General features: G+C 28.2%; 2 protein-coding genes across 3 annotated transcripts; one reads left to right on the top strand and one right to left on the bottom strand.

Moving 5' to 3' along the window:
• The first annotated feature begins 4,174 nt into the window (after positions 1-4,174).
• Positions 4,175-7,456, top strand: LOC113552998 (hsp90 co-chaperone Cdc37). Of its 2 annotated transcripts, none has more exons than XM_026956086.1 (8): positions 4,175-4,271; positions 4,419-4,547; positions 4,611-4,744; positions 4,809-4,962; positions 6,048-6,326; positions 6,390-6,505; positions 6,767-6,956; positions 7,020-7,456. In XM_026956086.1, the coding sequence occupies exons 2-8, from the start codon at positions 4,515-4,517 to the stop codon at positions 7,227-7,229; spliced, it is 1,116 nt and encodes a 371-aa protein (XP_026811887.1). In that variant the 5' UTR covers positions 4,175-4,271; positions 4,419-4,514; the 3' UTR covers positions 7,230-7,456. The 2 variants fall into 2 exon arrangements, with proteins under 2 accessions (XP_026811887.1, XP_026811888.1); XM_026956087.1 differs by having other exon boundaries at positions 4,209-4,305.
• On the bottom strand, positions 7,399-24,687 carry LOC113552997 (sine oculis-binding protein homolog). Its single transcript, XM_026956085.1, has 4 exons — positions 24,215-24,687; positions 13,341-13,530; positions 8,178-8,415; positions 7,399-8,086 (listed from the first exon to the last, which is right to left on the bottom strand). Exons 1-4 carry the CDS (start codon positions 24,287-24,289, stop codon positions 7,465-7,467), a joined length of 1,125 nt encoding a protein of 374 aa, XP_026811886.1. The 5' UTR covers positions 24,290-24,687; the 3' UTR covers positions 7,399-7,464.
• Positions 24,688-25,576: the final 889 nt, after the last annotated feature.

Below are 25,576 nucleotides of genomic sequence, written 5' to 3'. Positions count from 1 at the left end.
TATTAGTTCATTAAGATTGATAATAATATAATAACAAAAAAGGTAAATATACGTAATACGTTATAGTGATTAGTTTGCGAATTCGTGAATTTTGTTTACGATCACGTGCGGTTTATAATTGGATGGTCTTACGAAATGGCAAATGAACAACAATTAAATTTAAATTAATAACTTAATTTTAATCAAATTTTAATAATATAATACGAATGACGAATACCTATATACTTTTTTATTTAAATATTTTAGTAATCGAGATAGTACGGTTGTGTACTTGAGGTAGTCAAGGTAACTTTGAAGTACCACAAATATTTAGAATATTTTTGTTAGACATAAATATTATCAAACTTAAATACATAGCCAAATAAGTGTAAGTAAAGGATCCCGGAGGTCGGAATCGATCAGCCCCAGGGGACAAGACCTGTGAATGTTCTCGTCCGCTCGTCGACCCTGGGTTTGTAAGCTTACTAAGTCTATATATATTACTAAATACTAAGTACATTTTATCATTATGATACCTATTTATAAAAAAGTAATTTATTTTACTATCGTCTATCAGTAATAGTGTAAATGTGTTATACGCAGTTGAATTATACTTATTATATTATTGTGTCAATATCACTTTATCGTAAAAAACAGACAACAGCAGTATTAATAGGTTCATGATATTAGTAGATAATATCTAAAAATTAATCTACATATTTTGAAAAATTCATTGCGTAGGTACTAGGTATAGTAAAATGGTTAAATGGATATTTTCAAATTATAAAATAGATAATGGACATATCGTTATTAGTAATTAAATATATTTGACCTACAAATATCTATAAAAAATAAATTATTTTTATAAATATTTTTAGTTTCAGTATGATAATTACTTAAGAGAAATATTATATTAAATTGTTAACCTTAGCTATATAAAAATTAAAGATATTATAACAAATATGTGTGACTTTGAATTTGACGAATATTGTAAAAAATTGAATACTCTTTGTAAAATCAATAGGTATACATTTATCTTTTCATTCAGAATCTAATACCTGCGTAGCTGCGTGTTACGTAATAAAATAAATATATATATATTTAAGTTCTATTCTTGATATATTTTATTAGTATTTTTTGTTGGAATTTTAGGTTGAATACTATTTTTTTGAATTAACAATTTATAATTTTTTGCAATAAATGTATTATACTGATATGGCGATATCTATTTTATATTTTTATAATAATTAAATGAAAATAAAGTTTCTAGACAATTTTCCTTATTTTATATACCTAATAACTATACCATATACCATCATATTATTAGATTGTATTAAAATTTTATTGTTATGACTTATGCATTATGCACATAATTATTTGAAGAACTTATTTGCTATTGTTATTTGCTACTTAGATTTTAATTTAACCCCATTTGGAAATAGTAGGTAACTACATATGAGGGGGCTATTTTCAATTTTTACCCCCTCTCCCAACATAATTACATATATCTAACAAAGAATAACATTTGCTTATTGTCCTATAATAAATAACATATAATTTTCATTTTTTATTTCATAATTCAAATAGTTTAGTTTTATTGGTATCATTATAAAGTACCAGCCTCTGCATTATACTTACCTTTAACCGTGTACATATTGTTATATAATATAGTAAAAAGTCCGTAGATTTGACTATAATCTAAAAAAAACTTAATGCATAACCGAAGTAATAAATTTAAAACAATTTAAGCATTTAGTGTAATTTTAATTAAAAAAAATTACATTCAAATAATGCCTAGATAGTTGTAAAAAATATTGTATGTAAAAAGCACATTGTAGAATATTTAGATAAACAGGTTTATGCAAACAAGTCAACTTATAAGCTTATAAAAGTAATTTCATTTCATTAAAAATAGTACACATAATAATACTTAAGTAAACATTTTTAAAAATTAAATTATTTAAATTAAAGTAAATTAGTTTTAAGTAATAAAATCAATATTTCTTTTTTAACAATTCAATGTTTCATGCTGATATAAAAAAAGTAAGAACATTTATTATGAAAATAATATGATATACAGACCATAACAGTTGACACAAAAATCCAAGGGGCCAAGGGGGGGTAGCACCCCTTCTCATCCCTAAAAACCACTACTGGATAGCTACTTCAGCACTAAACTACACTGATTCAAATATATATTAATGGCTAATGAGCAAGATAAGTGTAAAAACTAAGATGTGTGATTTACTAATTCATTAATGTAAAAATAATCATATTATATGTTGTAGGTATTAGGTATTAATCATCGAAAAATGATGAAAAAGGGATTATTTTAATTAATAATAATTTCTTTTTATAATACATACGGTCTTGAATGTCTTGATTCTTGAACATAATTTATAAATAACATGAAATGCATGGTATATTTTAAGAACAAGATAGGTAGGTAACGTATCAGATATCGAGTATCAAGTATCAACTATAGTAATTTGACGTGTAAGCACAGAATAGATTTAATTCTGTCTATTCTGTGGTGTAACTGTGTACCTAAGGCGTCAGCATTACAGCATATATAATGCATGATATAGGAACGCTGATGGTCGTTCAACAATAGAATCATCAGAGTTTAGAGTGATGCGTCTAAATATTATTCTATTACAGTTACCCAGTGGCGTCATTTGGACCACGCAGGGTATACATTTGCTTATTTAAAATCTAAGTATCTAATATTGTAGTAATTTGACCCACTTTATAAATTAATTGGGCTGAATAATTGTTAGTGGCCTGCTCTAAACGGCTGGGTCGATTTGGCTCAAAATTTTTTTCAATTGTTTGTAAATGCCAGGAAAAGATTTTTACGAAAAAATAATTTGGAAAAACACTTTTTTTTTAAAAATTTTTTTGATGATTGATTTTTTGAGTTCCGGAATGTTTTTTCGAATTGAAAAAGCTTGATTTCTGAAAGGGGGGGATAACAAAAAAAAGAAGCTAAATGGGAGAGGAAAATTGAAAAATCCCACGCCTTCTCAGAACTTTTTACTTTGGTAGTAAAATATAGGAACAAATGAGGAACAATGAATATAATTTGAATTAATTCAAAATTCACATTAAACACAATATGGAAGATTATTCACTCTAATACTCCATAAAGTCAAAACTTCTTCTTTATTATAAAATGCTATATCATTAAATATATAAATAAAATAAATGATCATCAAATTAAAAAATCTAGTTTTCTCTTTTTTGATGTTGCTATAGTTAGTCTAAAACTTTTGCTGTAATTAAATATTTTTATAAACTGGCATAAGTGTTAGGTCATTTAGCCGTTTCTGTAACAAATACATTTTCACACATTTTCAAATTTCAACAATCCCGTGAGTGTCTTTTTTTAGATTTCAGATAAATAAATGGTAGGTACGTACTATGTAGTACTAATGTATTAAGTATACGCGGTGAACTAACCCTGTAGTGCGAGAATACACAACAGACACACAGTACTTTTACATGCTAAATTTAAAACACAAATTGCGCCCATGTATAAAGGTTCGTTAAAAACCGTTCATATAATAAATAGGTACCTCCCTAATGGGTTATGAATTATTTAATTTATTACTTAATATTCTATATTAATTTAGATCAGTAGCGTACTACCTTCGTCAGCGTTCCGAGGCAAAATATATTTTTCGCGCTATCTAAAATAAATTCGATTATTCGATCTTTGTCATTAAAACTTTGCCGTGACCAATTTATGTTTTTTTTCATGAGATTAAACAATCATATCTATATTACATTAAATATTTTGTTTCAAATTAAATAAATTTACAATTACATAAAACCAATATTATTTTATTTGTTATAATGCGCCCTGAGGCAACTGCCTCTGTTGCTCCTGCGGTAACCACGCCACTGGTCTAGATTCTACTTTGTCACTGTCTGCAATAATGTTTTTTGCTACTGACGCCACTGTCATTGCCGGAGTCTGAACCTTGTGAGTAGCAGGGGCTGGAGTGTGAATAGCGCCATGCACCAATTTATTGGATAGCTAGACGAGACCGCCAATATAATATTAATATTAGAATTTTAATAATAATCTAATTACGTTCATGGAACTAAATATATTTTTCACAATAAACTTACCGTGGTATTTTTTGGGGAATTTACATTTTTTCATCCATGATATTGATATGGATAACGACGAATGTTCCAGAAATCGCTAATCAGAATAAATAGAATAATATTGTGCTTGTGCCCTTTGCGTAGTTTGTACTGTTTAATGTTTATATGAAAAAATAGTAAGTTATTCTATAGTCTATTCTCTATAGTGAAGTACGTTTAATAATTAATTACTACAAAACATTACACAATAGTTTATATTATTTATAACAAAAAAAAATTAATTCACAATAAAATATTAATTTTTAATTATTTTACTTTGTCAGGTAATATTTGTGTTGTAATTGATACTACAATTGCGGTGGAATAGATTAACCCTCAGTTTTGAATTGTGTAAACCCAGTTAGAAGAATCTATCTATAATGGTTGATTATAGCAAGTGGAAAAATATTGAAGTAAGTTGATCTCATTTCTCATGCGATTAGATAGTTTTTATGTTTAATGATTTTACATTATAGGTGTCCGACGACGAAGATGAAACCCACCCTAACATTGATACACCGTCATTATTTCGTTGGAGACATCAGGCTCGTATTGAACGTATGGAGGAAATAAAACGCGAACAACAAGAATTGGAAATTAAGAAAAAAACGTAAAATATCTCATAACCTTAATAGTGTACTATAGTAAATTGAATCAAAATATTATTGTTATAGTTTTCAAGAAAAATATGAAGAAACTAAAAATCAGCTTTTGTCTGCTGAACAAGAAGGAAAAAATAAAAAAGAACTTGAAGAAGCATTAAGTGCTTTAAGTGTCGAAGAAGAAGAATTAAAAAAACGAGAAGAAGAGTTCAAAGTTAAAGAAAAGGTATTGATAAATAATTATGAACATCTTTTAACATTTTTTTTTTCAGTTTGAACATTAGAGCTTTTTACTCTATTCTATAATTTTTACTATTTCTTAAGACAGATGATATATTCTTTATTATTTTGCATAAAATCCTTTTATTGCTACACTTGATTATGTTATTAATTACTCTACTGATTTTCTTTAGTATTATATATTGTTGTAATACTGATCAATCAACAGTTTACCATACAATGATGAAAAGAAATTATGTTTATGCTTGAAGCTTAGTAACTTGTACTTACATTTGATTTTAGTGCTTTTTAGACTCCATAATATTGCTTAAAATTAACCTAGAACAACTTGTATCATCTGTTAAATGTTTTTTGGAAATTTTAGCTGCTCTATGATTAATAGTAAGGAAGGGAGTATCTCTTTTATTGATAGATATCAAATTTATTATCAATCATTTTGATAATTTAATAACATTTTTAAAATATAATATTACAAAGTTAAATTAATAAAATAAAATGAATGTGTAAATATTATATGTCAAAATAATATATTTGTATATTTCTAAGACAGTGGACTCATTTGATTTTCACCTTTTTTCACTTAATACATGCATTTGTTTAAATTTTAATTGTTTCCACTTAATGTTTGTGTCTGTATAGTAATGTTATTAAATGTATAAATGTACAACATTATTATTAACTTATAATTTTTTTCATATTAAACAAAAATTCTTTTTTAAATTTTTGTAATTTAAAAGATGTGTTTACAACTCCCAAGGAGAGAAATGTTCTAGTATTGTCTTTATTAAATATTTTGTTTTTGTTTTTAAATTTATATAAATCTGAGCTTAGGATACAAGTTTTTTATGAGCATTAGCAAAAAGTCCCAATAACTTTTAATAAAATTAAATGAACACGATAAAAACATGTTGTATCTAAGACCTGAATAGGTATCAGAATCAAAAATTCAGTAAGCTATCTCAACAATAATTATGCTTATAAACTAATAGTTGGTCAAGTATCCTAAAGGCTGTAATAAACTAAATTATATAGTGCATTTTTTACTTATATATTTTGTATGATTTTAATTAGGTAATGCCATGGAATGTTGATACTATAAGCAAACCAGGTTTTACAAAGACAATTGTGAACACTCCCAAGCCTCCACCAACTGAAGAAAATATGACTGAAGAAGAGAAAGCTAAGCGATTAGAAACATTTATTAATGAAAATAAAAGTAAATTGAAAGTATTTGGTATGTTCAAAAAATATAAAGACAGTCAAGAATATTTACAAAAAAATCCTCAACTTGTTTGTGAAGATACCGCAAATTATTTGGTTATTTGGTGTATTGATTTGCAAATGGAAGGCGTAAGTTTTGTTTGAAAATCATTATTAACACAATAAATTCATAGCAGTACTTTCATTTTTTAGAAATCAGATCTAATGGAACATGTAGCACATCAAACAATTTGTATGCAATATATTTTGGAACTATCTAGACAACTAAATATTGATCCAAGAGCATGTGTACCTTCATTTTTTTCAAGGTATTTATTATATACTATATTGTTAAATTGATAAATTTATTTCTAACATTTTTTAAATTGTATCATTGAATGTATTATGAAATAACATTTTATATTAATTTTATAATTTCATAGATTATATTTTTTGGTTCATCAATTATCTTACTGTGATAGTTAATTAAGAAACTCATATTATTACATAATAAATAGATGTGTTAAGTTATAAAATTAATATTGATATTTTATATTGATTCATAATTTAGTCAAATTAAATTTTTTAAGAATACAATTAGCTGAGAAACAGTACAAAGATTCTTTTGAAGAAGAACTTAACATGTTTAAAGATCGCATCCGAAAAAGGAGTGAGGAAAAGCTACGTATAGCTCAAGCTGAAATAGAAGAAGAAGAACGAAAAGCAAGGTTGGGACCAGGTGGTCTTGATCCAGTTGAAGTTTTTGAGAGTCTTCCAGATGTAAGAAGTATATTAATAATAATAGTTTGTTTATAAATAATGTAAATACAATGTTTATTTTAGGAGTTAAAAAAATGTTTTGAATCGCAAGATATTCAGTTATTGCAAGATACAATTAAAAACATGAACCAAGAAGATGCAACTTATTACATGAAGCGTTGTGTAGATTCTGGATTATGGGTACCTGACGCCAATAAAGATAAGAGTAGTGCTGAAGATGATGATAAACCACAAGAAGAAAATATTTATTCTGAGATAAACAGCTCAAAATAATCTTATATTATCCTATTCATTGATAACTTATAATTATTAGATTATAACATTTTTCTGGTTCTAAATTTATCTGTTCACATACATTAAGACATGAAATACTTTTGGTTGCATTATAATAGTAAAACTAATTTTTTTTTTATAATCAAATTTTGTTTGTTAAGTATTTATATTGATAATTATAATAATATTTATAATATTATTTAAATAATTTTTTTATTATGATTGTACATAATGATTATTTTTTTTCATTTTTTTCCATATTACTGCTTTTTTCACATTCTTTTTGTAAAAATGGTAACGGTATAGGTATAGGAATAGGTATTGGTATTGGTAACATAATAGGATACGGTACTAATATCATAGGTGGTGGTAGTAAGGATGATGGTAAGTTCAATGGATAAAGTGGCGAAGGTGTTGGTTCAGCATTTGTTGGTGTGTTGCTACTTGTTGACTGTGACTGCGTGAATGCTGGTGACCTACATAACGGTGGTGTACAATAAACTGGCGCATGTGGTGGAAATTTTGGATATACAGGTGGTACAGCATCTTCAACTGTGGTTCTCTTGCGTTTTCGAGTTGGACGGTCAAATAATTTATTGGATATGCGTAGCTGAGGAACTGCCGGTCCAGGCAGTGGAGGGGAATGAGGCCTTTGAGGAGATGGTGACCGGTCTGGAAGTGGTGGTGAATGACAATCGCGTAGCCATAGGTCGGGTGTAATGAGTGGCAAGTTTGGCTCCAGGGTTTTACAAAGGTTTTCTGGCAGCGACGTGTTTTGTAGGTGAGGGTGTAACTCTAGCTGGGCTTGAGTTTCTTTGCAGAAGATGTTCATCTTATACTGGTTCAGACATTTATCACTGTGAAGGCGAATACAGAGATTGCAATTATTTTACTATTACGCGTTGTGTCTGAAATAAAATCAAATTAAAAACTCTTTACGTTTGTCACCTGCAGAATTGTAGCTGATGATCGCCGTCTTGGAAATCTACACAGTTAACTGTGTGTCTCAGATGTCTACACCAGTCGCACGTCTTATTTCGTTTGAAATTTGCTCTTCGGTAATGTGAGAAACATTGTTCGGAACAAAACACTTTTTCATTATCCGATTCTGCTGTGCGGAATGTAAACGCTTTGGCTATTAACGTTTTGTCACACCATCCGCATGTCATTTGCTGTACTGGTGAATCTATAACAAGCAATCTAATTAATACTTATCAATTATAATAAAACTTGGAATTTGCTATTTTTTAACCCGGCAAAATTATAATAAGGAATAATTTATAACAATAAACTGCTGCAGTATCAGGTCACAATTCGCAACATAATATATTAACATATTATAACGGATGTTCTCAGTTATGACTATTTTGAATTTTGGACCAGATTTATTTAGTCAAATACTTACATAGTTACCTAGTAGGTACCTACCTACTATTTAGTTATTATATAAGTTTTCCTGTTTAAATTAGGTACCTCTTTATTATTTACAGAGGATTTTATACAATATACGATCTAAATAGTAGCTAAATGTATTTGATAATATGACATTGGTATTATAGTTATAAGAAAACCAAGTATAGGTACCTATAGTTTATACCATAAAACTATAATAGTGTAGGAAAATATTTGAGATTTTAAAATCTAGGGTGGATAAAAATGTCAAACATATTCTTGCAGCATTGGTTTAATTTTTGGACGGCCAGAGAAATATCCGGAGATAGAATAGTTACCTACACTTGGGTATATACTGGTAGTCGTCTCGCATGATAAGTTAAGCAGATCGCATTCAGGGTCTAATTTGTATACCCCATTATTACACTCATGTCGAGCGATGAATGGTGATATATATTATCGTGGTAGGTGTATTTGACTATTAATTGATGTAAGTACACAAAACATTACATTCATTTAAATATTTAATATAGTATACAATAAATGTTTACAGTGGCGGTTTGAGTTTTCAAAACTCGAGGAGCAAGTTTCAAAACAACCCACTTACCCACCAACTAAATTTACTAGGACAAAATAATATTTTTAGGTTCTTCTTTAGTGAAATTTATGATATAAATATACTTATGTTTTACACGAATGAATGAATGATCTCTTCTATTATGATGAATTATGATTTAATCTGTTCAACGTTTTTTCCCATTTTCGGGACAGGAGCAGCCGCTCATAGTATTCTTAAAACAAGTCGCTCCTGAATCTATATAACTTTATCGGGAATTTGTAACTAACCTAATAACATGTTAATATGTACATAAAGGTTCATGTATGTACAACTGAACGTGACGATTATCTATTATCCCATCGTAGAGGTCGGGTGGAAGGTTGCATACAGCAACGGGATTGGTGAATTATACGCACACGCCCGGTACGCGCGGAATGATGGGCTGTTGTCTGTAGTGCACACTCGGCTCGCATCGAGATGAGACGAGATGACCCTTATTTTCATTATACGAGACATCCGAGAGCGCTTTTTATACCCAAACAATATTGTATTACGACGAGACGACTACACGGATGGATGGGTCTTTGTGTTAGACGCCGCTGCCGATTGGATGTGTATATATAAATCGTACCAAAGCGTATATTATATATATATACACACACACATGGTGTTAAATATAATACGAACACTGCAAGGCTATGGGTGTTATTATAGTATATATTGTAATATACGCGCTAGTTCTCGGCCGGAGTCGTCTCGTGCACGCCACATTATACTTATATTATGCGCTGACTTGGGACATTCTGTGTCGAGACCGAAAATAACTTTACGCAATATAACTACGTATAACTACAGCATTTTACTATTACACTGATGGCGCATGTTTTAGTTGTATACAGTTGTACAGATGTTGTACACCATTTATATATATATAACTATATAAGTACACAATATACTCATACTACTGCGCGTGTATTGGTATATACTATTATTTCCGTACGAGCTAGCCCTAATCCTGTGTACTTCCACACCGCGACATCGTGTGTATATGATAATAATATAAGATTAACTAAAATCTGGTTCATCTGACTCCTCAACCACACTTAGTTTGCTGTATGGTTAGTATGTATTATGTGGTTGCAGGTCGTTTATATACCTAAATTATAAGAACCATCATGACTTATCACAAAAAATTCGAGTTTGAATTAAGCACGTAAATAGGTGCCTATTATTATTATTTTTTTGGGGGGGGGTAGGGGAGGCGATTAACTCTTTTTAGAATAGTTGAGGCTTGAAAAATGTGTTTTTACTAATTATTGGTTACTAAAATACGATCTTTGGGGGGGGGAGGGGGCTCACTATAAAATATTTAAACTTTTTAATTGGCCTAAATTATTCATCAAGTACAAATATTTTACTATCAAGGCCCATCACATGAATCTTTAGTAAAAACATCAATTAGGTATTACTAAACAAGGCCCTATATTTATGTGCATTATAAATGTATGTTAAAGTTCGTATTACGATTTGAGCGTATGTATACTGTACACTGTGGTCTACGAAACAAAAATTAAATAGTAATAATTTAAAGATAAAAAAAAATCTAAGAATATATTGAAAATGTTGTTGAGTAATTAATGGGGAAAATTGTTACTGCTGTGGCTCGCATCATAGCTGCCAACCACATTCAGTTGATGTTGAACTGATCATAGTACCAGGGGTGGTGCTGCATTGTGGCAAGTGTCCCTCCCCTAACATTTGATTCTCCATTGCTCCCTTATAATTTAAAAATATGTAAGTAAATAAAGAAATTGTAAATCATTAATAAAATAAAAATATTCAAGTTAATAAACGGCACACTTTTTAAGATTTCATACATTGAAAATAAAAAAATATATTTTGTTGTAAATAATATACAAATAAAAAAAAATGGAGGAAATTTGAAGTTCTACCATAGTAGTTTGTAATAATAATATAGTAGATATATTTTTTGGTTATTTATTTAGAAATATAATATATCCAAAACATTTATAGAAATATTTTCCTGAAAATATGGTATAAAAAAATTAATGGGTGATCAAGTAGTCATACATAAATTCCTCACCAGAAAAATATATGGCTCGGTATCGCCCACCTAAATAAAAAGTATCTGGCGCCGTCACTTTGTATTATGTTTATGTACCTACCTACCTATTAAAACTCGTAAAAGATCTTCTTTATCTCTAGAAACTATCAGAAATTTAATGTAATATATATAAATTAATATACCTATCATAGGTAGCTGAGTTCTATCCACACGCTCTGCAGTATTAAAATGGTTAAATTGTAAAAAAAAACATTCAAGAGTTTATCTACTGGTAAGACTACAGGAATAGTACGAAGGTATCTTCTCTGAAGGCAAATTGAAGAGTGATGAACTTTTGTTGTTTAGAAATAAAGTTTTGTTTTAATTAAATATTTCATAATTAATATACAATTCTAGGATTTTAATTATTAAAAAGGTAAATTAAAGTTTTTATTATTTTATGCTATTTCATATAAGTTAAAAGATAAGTAGGTATTTTATTATTATTTGCATTATAGAATTATTATTGATGTAGGTATATCCATTTTTGAGACAACATAATATTTTGAGTTTAGCGAGAAAAAAATTTCCATTCAAAGCTTTAAAATAATTTTGCTTTGTGTTGCACGAAATTATTTTATAAATAATTAGGCTTGAGCGCTGAGGTATAGTATTATACAGTATTACGTACCCACCAACTTTTTATAACTTCTATGCATTTTTAGTTAAAATAAATTCCTTTAAATTTAGTTCTGTGTTAACAATTTTCAATTTTTAAACTAATACTAGTTATAAGAAAATAACATTGATTATACATAGTATTATTACTCAATGGTAATACTGTAAATGGGTAGGTATATTATACAAATTGTGTTCTATATACAGTATACACTAATCACTATAAATATGAGTTTTACAATTTTTATCTAAATTTTATTTAATAATTGAAAATTCAGGATATTGGTATCTACTGTATAATGTCCAATGGCAGATGTAGTAAGTATACTTAGTGACATTATATAGAGTTTCTAATTTAATTTTTAACTAAATAAAATTTGAAATATACTAAATAATTTGAAAAAATATTTTCATTATTAATCAACAAGCTTGATCATTTGTTTCCTTTTTGTCTACAAAAATATAGCACAATACATAATAACATAATTTCAGTTTAACGAACCGCGGTGACATGTCAACTTACATAGAAAGTATTTTTAACTTTACAGTTATCATATATACAGGTTTAGAATTAATTACTAACAGTCTTGTACTCTTGTTAAGTATTCGAATACTTGTATAATACAAGACCGTATAACTAGAAAAAAATGTTGGGGGGGGTTTAAAGTATAAATATGTTATATTATATAAGTTTTAAATATAATAGGCATTTAAACCTATTCAATCTTATTTCAAGAAAAAACTGTGGGGGATGAACCCTGACACCCCCCTTCCTGGCTACGCCCTTGCTTGTATTTAAATATTTTTTTTGTATTTTAAATACTTTTCAAATACTTTTTGGCCAATTTATTTTTGAAATACTTAAAAATACTTTTTATTCTAGAATAGGTACTAAATACTTTATTTCATTCTAGTGTTTTATCCCAAATTCCAATTACCAATATATAAAAAATGCTGAACCACCCCGAAATTTTTTTCTGTTAAGGCCTTGTCACAAATACTGCATATATAAGTAATTATCTAATATCTTGTACCTACCTGTCTTACCTATTAAAGTATTATATTAATTAACTCAAACAATCATAATTAAATTTAAATACCTATATTAAAAAAAAATAAATATTTCAATATAAAATGTATTGAACTAAAAAAAGTATTTGTTTAAATATTTTGAATACACTTGAAAAGTATTCTTAACAAGACTGAATTCATTAAGTGCGTATTTTTTATTTTTATTTTCCACGTAATAGACATATCAAATTCAATTATAATGCAAAATGCGTAGTTAATTTTTATTTTTGTTAATTTGTTTTAAATAGCTATTAAAATATAACTTTTATAGTTATTACTTATTTGTAGGCTGTTTAAATATATAAATATAAAATTATAACTATAATATTTTAATAAATAAAATTACTCGACGTTGTTGGCGATTGCGGACTATTGTATTCGTCCGACGAAGTTTCTGGTTCTGTGCTTTTTGAGCGGCCTCGATATTTTTCTCTGAGCTTAACTAAATTCATACTTTGCAGTGAACAGTCTTTGGAATTAATTTTTTCATATCCGTACCATCCGAGCATCTCGTTCATTGTGGTTTTCACGTATTCCTACAAAACACGACATATTAAAAGTAAAATATAATACTATAGATAATATTATTATAATTTGTAAAGCAAAATAATAAACATGTATCTTTAAGTACGCGATAGGTACCTGTTAATACATTTATAGTTTATTGTAAAAATTGTATAGATATGTATACATAATTATATATTTAATATTGGCACTATGGCAGTATTATATTGATTTTAACTGTCCACGAAGAAACTATTGGTACAAGCAACAAAGTGTAGGTGCCTATACAAAAATATTTTTGGGAGGTGAGTTGAACTCCTATAATTTCTAAGACCCCCTTGTGTATGCGCCTGGGTACAAAACATAGTAGTATGGTAATCTATAAGTTATCGTGTTCAAATAATATGATTATTTAAATTTTAAATGAGTTTAGAATAGATACTTTGTTAAATTGGTAGGACCTAGCCATCTAGAGTAATTTATGTAAATTTTTCACGATAGGATTTCTCTTCAAATGAATGTCAATTGTTGTTATAAGATTTTTCTTATAGACAATGCGTATTTTTATGATTTAAAATTGTTATAATCTGAACATATTTAGTGTTATATATGTTGGGTAGGAATCTGTAACTTGTGTGGCTATGATATTTTTGAAGTGCGAGGATTGCTAGTATTTTGAGTTTAAAAATAACATAGGTATTAGCCAGAAAATTTTTTTTTTTTTGGGGGGGGGAGGTCTAATTCAACCTATTGTGAATTAGGTACTTATTGTAAAATTAATTCTTTACCTAATACAAATTTCAAAAAATATGATATGAAATTTATTTAGTGAATAGATAGGATAGATAATATACAGACATACAGCTTAGCTACATATAAGGCTGATAAGACATATAAGCTCCGTTTAGAATCTTTTTTTTTTATATACAATTATGAAATAACATTAAATTAAAATTTGTGATATAAGTGCTAATTTATTGGTTTTATCGACCGGTCGAATACATGAAGCGCAATGAATAACAAAGTAGCGTCCACAGTATAATATAAAGTTGCAAGAGGGGGGAGGGCAAAGTCAAATAAAATATCTCAAATATAATAAATTTGAATTGTACATGATATGATTAGTAATTAAATAAATTAATAGTTAAATCTAAAAAATGGCCTTGCTGTGAAGGTCTTTGTGGGGTGTTGTGTATATGTATGCCATCATATTCATATATTTAGGAATTTATCACCTAGGGGAAACCTCCCAATTAAATGAAAAATAATACAGTAAAAAATGTTTTTTCTATTTTGTGACTAGGAGAGTTCTTGAATTATATAAACTATCATAGTTAATAGTCGAAATATATATCATTTTAAATGTATGAGTATAATATGGCATAAATATCATTTTTATATTTCAATGATAATTATATTATAAATTATGTTTGATAACAAATTACAAGATATTTAAACATATAATATTGATTGTAAGAATTAAATTAATGTAGACATGTAGTTATGAAAGGATCAAAACATTCAAACAATAAAGATAGTAAAAATAGACAAAATCAGTTATCCGGTTATATTATATATTGAGCAGATAACCGTGGTTTTATAATCTATAGTTGACACAATATTGACTTCCAAAATTGTGAATTTATAATAATGTATTTTTATTTCAGTAATCATATTAATAACAAAAACGTCAATAATTTAAAAAATATATTTATTAGTTTTATTAGTCATTCAAAATATTTTATACATGCCATATAAATACGAGTATACTAAGAAGTCTTTATTTTAACTTTAATCTTTTTAGAATATGGTCTATAAAATATTTTTTTACAATAATTGCAAGTGCGGTGTACACTGGGTATTGGGATAATTATGGGTGGGTATTGTGAGCAAAAGGTATTCTATTAAAAGTACTTAAGCATATTATAGACAAGTTAAAAAATTATAATTGACCAAAATAACGGTGGAACCATAGTTTGGGGTGGTTGGATTGCACTTTTTCCTAAATTGAAAAGTCTAACAACTACACTAGGTTACAGATCCAAAACAGAAACAGGAAATTTGATTCGTAATAAATATTTTGATTTAAGTTTCCTAAATTTATTAACGTTCTTGAATCTTATACAAATGATTTTGTAAGTTATCTCAGAAAATGACGCTATTCAAGAATGTAGTGACTATTTAAAAGATAATTATACTTTTAACAAGGCATCTTTTACTCTCCATAAATGGGCTTCGGAAACGATTTTTAGTTAAAGTACTACAATTGCGTACCAAACCTTACACATAAAGTTTAATAAATTATTTTCGTTTATATCCCTATGGCTCTATGTATTTGATTTATTGATGTTGTAACACAATTAAACAAATAGATACTTTTATCTTAATGTAGAATACTCATACAAGACCTTTAACTAAATCAACTACAGGGTAATCGAAAAATATTTTAACTTATATGCTCAAAAATCTATTACTAGATTACAGTGAGATTTTGAATTCAGTTTATTATATTGATTACAAAAAAAATAATAAAAAAAAAAAAATATGTTACACTTATAAGAACAAAATAAAATAGTTTTTAATTAATGCCAATGATTAAAATCATTTTAGTCGTGTATAAGCATGTAAGTGGGAAAGGGAATATGTGTTTTATAAACTTTAACCTCTTCAAATGCATCATGACACTTTGGTCGAAACACCATTTTGAACCCGAGTGCAGTTCGACTATTACCTTCATTTTAAACCAAGTGCAATTCGACTGAAATGAATACAATTTTGCCATACTTGAACAGATTTGACTTAGGTAAGTATATACTATATACTCATACCAATTACCAACTAGCTATCTATAGTCTATACTATACAGCATACAGCTACATAAAGTTCACTTAACCTGCCTGTATGCTTGTATCATTACATATTTTATTTGCCTAATTATATACGTTTGAAATATTTTTTGTACAAACGACCTACTTATATTATAATAAATTTTGAATTACCTAAAAGTTAGCTTCGTTGCACACGTATACCTACACGGCTACACTAATAAACGAGTAATAAAATAATTTACTCGCAGCTTACACGCGGACTTGCATAATAAATCATTACGTCTGGAATTCTTGAAATAACATTTGAACGATTTACTTCGTACCTGTATATATACATATATGTATACAATAATAATACGCATCACGCGTGTGTGCAGTTATGGAGAGACAAAAATGGATTGATTAAAAGCTGTTCTCGTTTTTCCACAGACATTTATACTGTGCTCCGCCGACGTCGCCGCCCGGGTGGTATTGGGTGACGCACAAAGAACGGATAATGATAGCTATAGTGTGGATATCGGGTGAAATAATGAAATATAATGTGTAACTGTAAACCCTAAAGTGAGGACACAATAATGTGATATACATATACATATAGGTGTACAATGTGTACATATTACATTATATTATATGTAGGTATGCGTTTATCAATCACACACACACGCACACACTGTTTGGCTAGAAAATATGAGAGTTCGATATACATACATAGCATGTACAAAATATTATATATATATATATAATTAAAACTCGTTTATTTAATATAACTAGTACCAAAATTGAGTTCTTTATTACTTACTCGACTAAAGATATTAATATGTATATGGTTATAGTATAATGTTCCTCGTACATAATATTATATACCTACATATATATATTATAATATTATATTACTATATATTTTGGTATTTACATGACTTCATGTATTATTATATTTAATTGCAAGCAATTAAGATTGTGTCATCCACTATCCCTTATCAAAAATGTTTATATTTACATTGAAATCAAATTCGGAGGGAAGGAGTTCCTTGAAGTAAATACATAGGTATATTAGATACATGAATCTTACCTACATTATTTTTCACGTTGCATTATAGTTATATCTGAATATAAATTGTTAAGATACAAGTATACATGTATAAATATGTAAATGTAAATTAGTACTTAAATATTTTAAAATATGTACTATTTCGTTTTAATGATGCATATGCGATTAATTAACGATATTGTTTCAAACAAATTAAGTAAGTAAGCACCTCCTTTTAACCTATCATAATAATATAATGCTATATATACATAATACATATCATAAGTAATAAATTTTGATGTTTTTAAATGAATCCAAAATTCCAATGAAAAATTATAATTCAAAAAATAATTTGTTATACTAAATATTAATACCTATACTATACGTGAAATGATTCAAATATTCAATATAATATGATTTTATGAACAATTTGTAAGATATTTTGACATGAAAACATGTTTTGAATTATTCTAGATTTGCTTAAAAGTTTTAACTGTGATTTTAGATGGAAAAATGAAATAATTTTATGTTGTTTGGTTGGGCGGTATTAAATGTGTAAATACCTAGGTACCATTGTTCTTGCAGTATAATATATGATACATTTTCAGAAACGTTTTTGTTATATAAATATGCAATGAATTATCATCGAATTAAAATTTAATACATTCATTACAGCGGGAGTGGTAAACTGAGTCCCAAATAATTGGGTGGATATTGGGGCTAGGTAAATTGAGTCTGGAAAACTTTAACGTTCTAGGTAAACTGAGTCCTGAGTAATAATATTTTTCGAAAGAATGATTTATAAATAACGACGATGTACCTACTTAAAAATAAAAAGTCTCTAGATTCAAGGAGTACTGTATAGTGACTATAGTCACCAATTAGCGATTATCGATTACCGATTTGCTTACTTAAATACATTCAAATATATATATATATATATATATATAAATGCGTAGCAAAGAGGTAGGTAATAAAATGAAAAAAATAACAATAGAAAACATTTTTTTTGAGATAAGAAATGTTTAAATATGAAAATAAAAATATTTCAAGATTTGAATTCGTTAATAATATATCAGATACATTTTAACTATGTACATAATAATAATTATAATAATTATTTTTAGATACTAAAAACAAAAAAAGCACATTTTTAACCACGCAAGTTATATACATAATAAATTGTGATTTGTATGACAACTTAGTGAATTATATTATGGATATTAAAAGCAAAAAAACACATTTTTAACCACGCCAGTTATTTTAACATAACAGATAGTACTAAGTCTGTAAAAGTGAGAAGGAAAATGTGCTGTTTTAGAAACTAAACCGTCTAAACCTATCATAACCAAGGACTCAGTTTACCACAAAAACAGTATTTCGGATTCAATTTATTTAGCCTCTATTACAGTGACCTACTAAATGTCAAGGTTCATTCGAAATCTACTACTCAACAGAACGACTTCTTCGATTTTAATAGTGTATTAATAGGTAATGATATATTTATTAGATGTATTATAATAATTTAAGAGGATTAGAACCTCTGGCAGCGTGGAAATTGAGAATTGTTACTTATTACATTTATAATATTTTTACATAATTAGATAAAGTTTTTATTCAATGATATTACAATTAGTGTGTTCACCGATTCAGGGAATATTCAATTATTTTCAGCCGGAATACGTTGGACTTAGATGATACGCTGGACTGCCTAAGGAGTAATTCTGACTTCACAACTAGCTTGCAACTAGGGTTCTAAATTCAAAAATTCAATCTTTGAAAGACTTTTAAAATTAAATCAAAATTGCTTTATTTAGCCTATGTAGTAATTGCTTAAATTAGGAACAGTTTAGGATACATTTTCATATAATATTTAGTTATTTTTTTAAATAGTTGAAAGTTAAAAAACGTCTATGTGTGACTGAGTTCAGTTAATATTTTCCCCAGATTAACTTAAAGGTTTAAACTTATAAAAATTAAACACACAATCATCTATTTAAATCTATATATAGAACATGATAATATACACATATATAAGTTTGTATACGATATTGCAGATATTAAATATAGTTATATATATATATATACCAATATACCTGCTATAAAACATTTTTATACATAAGTTATGTTTTCTTTCGTTGATTTTATTTCATAAAAAGTTATATGCTACTGCGATGTCCACATATATCTACAATTTGGATTTTGAAGTATCAGTAACTAATGTTTGTGCCACGGGTTAGTGTGGCTAGACGAAATATGGTCACGTCGTCGTGATATTATTTTATAACGCCCGTGTGTGTATCAATATCCCCCACCCAACAAAGCAGTATAATATATATATACCTATTGGCTATTACATATATACATGGGCAAGTATACATATTACATTGGCACTCGTCCTGTGCCGCCGTCGCCGCCGCTTCCATAAATCATGCCACCCTCGATCACCTGAGCAATTTTACCCGGCCGCCATATATCTACATAATAATAGGAAGTCATTGTCTCGTCGACGTCGTCAAGAGAGGATAGCGGGATAGCCCACGACGGTGCTGCAGATATGCGTATATATAGCAGACGAAAAGTGTGGCGAACGAACGGACGCTCGTGTCGGTAACTCGATAGCAGTGTCAGTTTGCACGCCTTTAAGCCCCTCACCTCCACCGCGTCCCGTCACACCATCGGCCCGTGTATCGAGCGCGCCAAAGAGAGAAATCCGATATGCATATATAATATATATATATATATATATACACGCACATTTATACTTATATATATATATATACGCACACGATCTATTGCTCGGGACGCTGCCACGCCGTCGTCTTTCGATCAATTTTACATCACGTCGTACACGTGTGGTGACGCGGCAAGGGGGAAAACGCGGGAAAATCCGAACAGTAGTGCGAGGCAATTATATTGTGTTGGATTGTCTATAAGTACACATGTATACACATATAGTACCGATTATATTGCAGGATCTTTCTGTAACTTTTATGTGACAGTAAATTTTATTATGAAATACTTAAATTCGGGAAAACTGAGAAAACTGATTTATGCGAGAACGATTTCGAATCCTATACATATAATAAGCTAGAATCTAGATTTTTTTTTTTACCAATTAAGTATAGGTAATTAATTAATTAAAAACGGAAGATTTGAGGGGTAATTTCTAAAATTGATATTTTTTTAATTTATTTATTTAGAACGCTGAACAAAGTTTCATTTGTTCAATTGTAGTTATAATGGTTATTAAATGTTTTCATACTATACATAACAACATTTTATCAATAAAGGAAAGCGCATATTTTTAGAAATTCAGATGTCGAACAATATTGTTGTTTTACCGAGTATACATACAAAATAGTGTCATTCTGTCATGGACGCAAATAGTGTATAGTGCTCACTGCTCAGGAGGGCTATTAAACCATCCCTTGACTAGTATCTCAATCCCTCAATCTGATATTTTACTTTATTTGAATATTTACGTTTTATATTATCTATAATACAATAAATATAAAATTATAAATCTATTTATTTATTAGTAATTTTTTTTATGTTATAATTCAAAATTATGCCGATGTTTTAATACCAGTATTGTTAGACCTATAAATAGATTTTCTCTCTTTTTTTATATCTCAGACCTCATCGAATCCTACACTCTATAGTGACAGCTGACGAATGACAGTCATATCATATTTTGTACTACATTCAGTTCAAAATATATTTTGTGAATTATCTACTGTTGTCTGTTAGTAATAAATAGTTATTATGATTAGCATTTTTATTTTTTATTTTATATAAAAAAAAAACATGAACTCACTTTGCTGTAGAGTAGGCATAGACTTCATTGAGTAGGTCACTGTGTTATGCATTACATTCGTATTTAATGAGAGATCATAGTATATGAATATATAATGATAGATTATTGTAAACGAACATACGATGATAAATCATTGTAAATGAATAAACGATGAATATAGGTTTTGCAGAGTTAAAATAGTCTGCAGAACCTATATTTCTAAGAATTTCTTATTTTATATTTATATTGCTATTACAGTAATATTTATATTAATATTAATGCAATTTACATTTTATATATTAAGATCAATAATAAGGTTAGTTGAAGCAATTTTGCGAAAAAAATAAATCTAATATTAGTCATATTTGATATTATAATAATATTATTTTCATATTATATTACTACTTATTAAATTTTGAGTTAATACTGTAGAATAGATGGCAATGAATATAGGTCGTCGTATAAATTATTTTGAAAAGTATTGACAATTTTTTACTTTTGAACTCTTAAAATATACGAACTAGATTCAATTTGCTATCAGAAATCATATTAGACGTTTTATTTAAAATTGAAGAAACTCCATTGATACTATTCCAAAAAATTATGGCAAATACAAAAATGTCAAAAATAATAATTAAAAAAAATAAATCATTGTATACTCAATACATTCATTGATTCGCTAAAAATCTAAAATACTAATATTTCGAATCACATTTAATCGATGTCATCATTCAAGTTTTATTTTAGTTATTTGATTGATTATATAATATTATTTATTAAATAAAATCAAAGGCCCATCTGTTGTTCCTTAAGCAAACTTAAAGTTTTTGACCAATTGGCGCCAAATTGTATAACATTTTTCTTTGGGCTCTCAAACGAGTTGAATTAGTTGTATTAATTTAAATGTTTAATAAAAGATAATTTAAAAAAAAGTATTGTTTAATAATTAGTTTTACATTTTTAGAGGAGGTGTATACCTATATTATACGATTTTTTAAATCATAGAATAATAATATTATTGGTTCACTCAGAATTTTAATTCGAATCATGAAAGAGTAATTATAATTAAAAATATAATTTTAAATTAAAACTAATTTATTACTACAGTTTAAAATTCGATAATGAAATTCTAGAAAATTATTTTGTGTTGAAATATGAAGTTAAAAATATAATATGATGTTTTAAAAAAAAAAAAGAGGCTGAAGTTAAAAGCCAAAGCACTATTACTACTCCAAAGCATGATGACACACAAAAAAACAATAAAAAAAAAAAATACACATCATTGTAAAATCAATACATTTATCACTCTGTTCAGGATCTAAAACAAAAAATAAAAACTTAAAAAAGAATAATAAACATTTTTTTAAATATATAAATTTTAAAATGTTGTATTGTTTAATAAGTGCAAATTATGTGAAAAAAAAAATTTTACTGAAACGTAAATACTTTTCAAGAATAGCGTTTATCTAAATCTAAAAGAACCACTTTGTATATTTTGCTGTATATATACATTTCTTGGTACTTAATTAACATACATAAATATAATAAGCCAAACGAGTAATTCATACCATAGCCATAAGCCATAGCTATAAAGTCTTAATATATCGTTTACCAATACGTATTATATTAGGTATTTTAGTCGTCAACCCCCGTTTAAAAGTTTTGTTAAAATGTTTCGTTATTGTTTACAATACAAAAACAGAAAGAAATATTAAAAAAAACTAAGAAATAATAAAATAGAAATAGATCTAATGAAGCCTATAATATTATGTTTTTCGTTAAACATAATATACAACTAAGAAAATTAAAGAGTATGTTATTACTTAACTTAATTAATCTAAATATTGACTTAATATTCGTATATATTTCAAATTTCAATAGTTATTAGTTAATAATTATTTTATAATATTAAAAATTATGTGAAATTTCAAATGATTTTATACTATATTACTGTAATATTTTATATATTATATACCTACGTGAAGTGTATAAATTGGCATTAGTATATTGAACACACATTTGTCTATTTTTAGGATTTACTTCTCATTGGATTTACAGTAATTTTAAGACGTTCGGTTAGGCAATGTAATACTATTATAGTGTGCAACTTCAAAGCTCTATTTATAATTTGTTTGTAGTTTCACACTAGACTATACTGTCCACGTGTTGCATTAAAACATATGCGCTGCTGTATGGGATCATATGTTAGAAAAAAAAAGCTGTATCGATGAATTAAGGTCAAGGCAAGTTATAGTAGATATAAAAAATTAAAATAATTATATCACTATATTAAATAGTAAATAGAAAGTTTATGATTTCAATAGTGATAACAATTTAATATTATATTGTACTACAGATTAAAGAATTACATTTTCAAACAGGTACTTGTTAATGTAATTAAAATCAAACAAACAATAATGTACATTTATTTTTATTGCAGTAAATATTATATACAATTCACGCGTAATGGCACGAAAGAGGAAAATGTATGTAAAATTGTGCGAAATTGACACTCGTTATAGATATACTTATAGAAAAGAGGACAGGCGACATCGGGGTATAAATACTAAATTATATCGTTGAGTGCTGTTATATTATGCACACGCGTAACCTAACTATACTATTAAAGATGATGTTAGACGGCAGCAGTCTATGTTGTACACTCACTGTTTATACATAATATTTTATTTATTCCTACCCAATATGAACGTCTCGTAAAGATATGTTTTATGCAATTTGTTTATTGCAGCATGCTATATAGGTAGCCTATAGTGCAATATCGGCGAAATGCATGATTTCATATAGTGCAGTTGCCAGTTTCTATACATACATATGGCACTGTTGTGCTGCAGTGAAGCGCAATAACTATATATATATATATATATATATATACATCTGCATAATACGTGATATACTGATATATACATTATTAAATAATACCCATCTAAACCCACTAATACCTGCAAATGTCTTAAAGATAAACGTGTGTGTGTGTATACAGACAATTAATAAGTCATTTTTATCACAATCACACATTACAGGTATATTATATGGATACGTACTTTTATCTCTTCATCCGGCGTTTCGTTTTTCACCAACCCTTTGGAGTCCGAATCTTTTCGAACGTTTCTGTTCATCTCTCACGGTGGAAGCAAAAATCAATTCGCTCTTAAATCGATTGATCTGCTAAAGGACGACGACTGAAAAGCGCGAATATTGGTACAAACACACTCATAAACAAATATAAAAATTAATGTTAATTTTTTTTTTTTATATTTTAACAAATTTTTAATAGATTTAATTAAAATATAATTTCATAATGTCGTTTTTGAAAATGTTATTTTGAACGACATCGGCGGTGTGTGACGGGCACCGAAGGAGCAGTGAGTAAATCTACTCAACAGTGCGAAAACGCCACGGCCGTGTACGATACCAGCTTATATATGATGGCTGTACGATAATGTGGCCGTCGCCGCGCGCCCGACAGTAATAATGTTGAGAAACCGGCGCGCGTCGCGTGGCGTTCAGGCGCGTAATAGTGTATGTACGCGGGCTTTCGAGGCTTAACTGACTTATAAATAGGCGTTCACCGGGCTAAGCCAGGGTGGGTCGGCCTCGGTTTCGAAACTAACGACAGTCGGCGAGTAGGATAAATACATCGAGATCGTCGTTGAGCGCAGTATAATATATATATATATATATATTATAATATAATAATATCGTTATAGCTTGGACTGATGGTCCGCAGTCAAAAAGATAACGATACCATTCCTGTGTGCAGAACAGCGGTCAAACATTTATTATAATTTCCTAGTGGAAAGTTGATATTTTACCTCAACCAAATGCTGTTCCTACAACTCGTGATTACGCGAGGGATATACGAGTAGTGCGATGTGAATCGTCGTTTGCCACGAATCACTGATAATATTATGACGATAGTGTTGGGTGATCAGGTATCTCGTCATGTATTTGAAAACTTTTTCGTATGTTTTTGATGTGATGAGGAGCGTATGGATCGTCATACTCGTCATTTACTCATTTATCTACCCATCTTCCAGTCAAGATTTATATAAGCCGCAACGGAATTTAAGGAAAAAATGGTTTGGATTTATAGAGTAGTAATATAATATATGTATTATACACAGCAATGCATTTATTAAATTATATTAAATTACAAAATAATATTATAATATTGATGTGGTTGATCAACGAGAGCACCATTAACAGAGCCGTGTTTAATGGGGAGGGGGGCAAAGAGGGAGAGGCAATTGCCTCGGGGTGGCAAATTTTTGAATTGTAATTTACTTAAGGGCGGCATATTTTAATTTGCCCCGGGGCGGCAACATAACTTAATGTGGCACTGACCATTTATCATAACTTATAATTATAAATTGTTATTACTATTTGTATTATATTTATTCTAT

The sequence above is a fragment of the Rhopalosiphum maidis genome, chromosome 2, assembly GCF_003676215.2.
Source record: "Rhopalosiphum maidis isolate BTI-1 chromosome 2, ASM367621v3, whole genome shotgun sequence".
Lineage (NCBI taxonomy): Eukaryota > Metazoa > Arthropoda > Insecta > Hemiptera > Aphididae > Rhopalosiphum > Rhopalosiphum maidis.
The sequence above is the reverse complement of the archived record's forward strand: the minus strand, read 5'-3'. Positions and strand labels throughout refer to the sequence as shown.

Excerpts from the sequence above, each read along its gene's own strand:
- LOC113552997 (XM_026956085.1), bottom strand. The coding sequence starts at position 24,289 with ATGAACAGAAACGTTCGAAAAGATTCGGACTCCAAAGGGTTGGTGAAA. Across the intron at positions 13,531-24,214 it reads CGCCGGATGAAGAGATAAAA|GAATACGTGAAAACCACAAT; the intron begins GTACGTATCCAT and ends CGTGTTTTGTAG. Across the intron at positions 8,087-8,177 it reads CATCAGCTACAATTCTGCAG|TGATAAATGTCTGAACCAGT; the intron begins GTGACAAACGTA and ends TCGCCTTCACAG.
- LOC113552998 (XM_026956086.1), top strand. The coding sequence starts at position 4,515 with ATGGTTGATTATAGCAAGTGGAAAAATATTGAA. Across the intron at positions 4,548-4,610 it reads GCAAGTGGAAAAATATTGAA|GTGTCCGACGACGAAGATGA; the intron begins GTAAGTTGATCT and ends TTTACATTATAG. Across the intron at positions 6,957-7,019 it reads TTTTTGAGAGTCTTCCAGAT|GAGTTAAAAAAATGTTTTGA; the intron begins GTAAGAAGTATA and ends TGTTTATTTTAG.